The following is a 1,620-nucleotide window of genomic DNA, read 5'->3' as shown; positions in this document are numbered from 1 at the left end:
GAGAGAGAGAGAGAGAGAGAGAGAGAGAGAGAGAGAGAGAGAAAACTCACAGCGTCTTCAAAGTTCCATCTCTTGCGAACTTCTCCCTCGTTGTCCTGGTACACTTTGTCCCTGCAAACCAGCACTTGTTCCCTAATCTTCTGCATCAATTCCTCCTGAACAAAGAGAACAAATTAATTAATCAATCAATCAATCCCTATTTTACACATTTGAAACTTTCAAACGGATTGCAAGGCAGTCAGATGTTCCTCACTGTGTCTGTGCCCTCAGGCGTGGCAGGCTCTTCCTCCCCTGGCGGCCTCTCCTCCTCCTCCTCCTGGGCCTGTTCGGCACGCTCTGCCTTCTGACTCTGACGGCACAACGTCCTCAGCTCCTCGTACTCCTCCGGGGAAAGCACCTCTTTGGGCTCGTGGCTGTTCAGGTGGTCCTTGAACCTGACGGAGGGCAGGAGGGGGAGGCGGAGCAGGACGCAAATGATATTGATGAAAATAGAGTGAAGAAGAGAGGTGTTCAGGTAAGAGGAGAATATTAGACATGTCCCAATAGTTTGCTAATTTAATGTTAAATGATAAACGTGATATTTGCATTCAATATCTAACAAAATTAGAAAATAGTATTTATCATAATAGCAACCCTGGTACTGACAATAGCAAATCAGCCTCTTTGTCTTAGAGTGGCACACACAACGTGTGTGTAGTCTTACTTCTCGTAGTGGGTGTTGTAGAGCTGGGTGGGGACTTTAAGGACTCTGTCAAGGACTGCTGATGCGTTCTTCATGTTGCCCTGCTCCTTCTCCCACTCGACATAAAGATCCCAAAGCCGGTCTGAGTGGAAGTCCAGACCTGCTGCTACAACCGCATCCTCGAACACACTGAGGTGTTGAAGTCAAAAAAACAGTTGAGATATCAAAACAGCTTTCACATAAAGCGGCTTATTTTCCTTATGTATATTTTCTCTTAAAAATGTATTTTTTCCATCTGTGCTGCGCATGCCAAACAGCATAAAGCACACCAATAAAAGATGAGTCTTAAATGAGACTACCTGCGAATCCGCGTGGGTGACTCAGGCAGGTTCATGTCCAGCGTTCCCAGCAGCAGATTGATGTAGTGGATCCACAGATCGACACTTAGAGGGATTGCCTGGAGACCCTGAACACACACCTGAAACAGCACAACACAACCAGCTCATAAGAACCAGTGAAAAACACTTTCTTAATACCTTATCCACATTATTAATTAGACACGCACATTATTCACAACGGCGTGGGAAGGAAGAAGAAAACAGTATTGTAAACTCTCTCCTGTTTTACCTCCTCGGCTTTGTTGTTGTACCCAGCGCGGCGCTCCAGATCCGTGAATTTCTTCCAGTAGCCGTAGCAAAGCGGGTAGCGAGCGAGGAAAGCCTCGAGCGCTCTGCGTGACGCTGTCATGTGACTCTGGACAGAAGAGAGAAAAATTAAGTTCAAAATGTCAGCTAAGGCTACAAAAAGCCTCCAGGTCCAACATGTTTTGTGTCCTTATCATTAGTGAGGGACAATATGATGGTTTCCTAATTTTTTTTTAATTTTTTATCAATCTGAACCCTGTTGGTTCTCTTCGGTCTCTCTGGTCAAAACAACAC

At 45.5% G+C, this 1,620-nt stretch overlaps 1 protein-coding gene across 2 annotated transcripts in view; it reads right to left on the bottom strand.

Moving 5' to 3' along the window:
- si:ch211-114c17.1 (pre-mRNA-processing factor 39) overlaps window positions 1-1,620 on the bottom strand; it is a 9,492-nt gene that overhangs the window by 5,869 nt on the left and 2,003 nt on the right. For both annotated transcript variants that reach the window (XM_032528240.1, XM_032528241.1), the window contains 5 exons: window positions 1,310-1,435; window positions 1,042-1,160; window positions 704-871; window positions 254-434; window positions 51-155 (listed from right to left, as the gene is read on the bottom strand). In XM_032528240.1, the coding sequence (XP_032384131.1) occupies window positions 51-155; window positions 254-434; window positions 704-871; window positions 1,042-1,160; window positions 1,310-1,435 (699 nt within the window). The remainder of the gene's footprint in view (window positions 1-50; window positions 156-253; window positions 435-703; window positions 872-1,041; window positions 1,161-1,309; window positions 1,436-1,620) is intronic.

This window comes from Etheostoma spectabile, chromosome 10 (assembly GCF_008692095.1).
Source record: "Etheostoma spectabile isolate EspeVRDwgs_2016 chromosome 10, UIUC_Espe_1.0, whole genome shotgun sequence".
In the NCBI taxonomy this organism is placed as follows: domain Eukaryota; kingdom Metazoa; phylum Chordata; class Actinopteri; order Perciformes; family Percidae; genus Etheostoma; species Etheostoma spectabile.
Note: the sequence above shows the minus strand (reverse complement) of the source record. Positions and strands in the feature narration are given on the sequence as shown.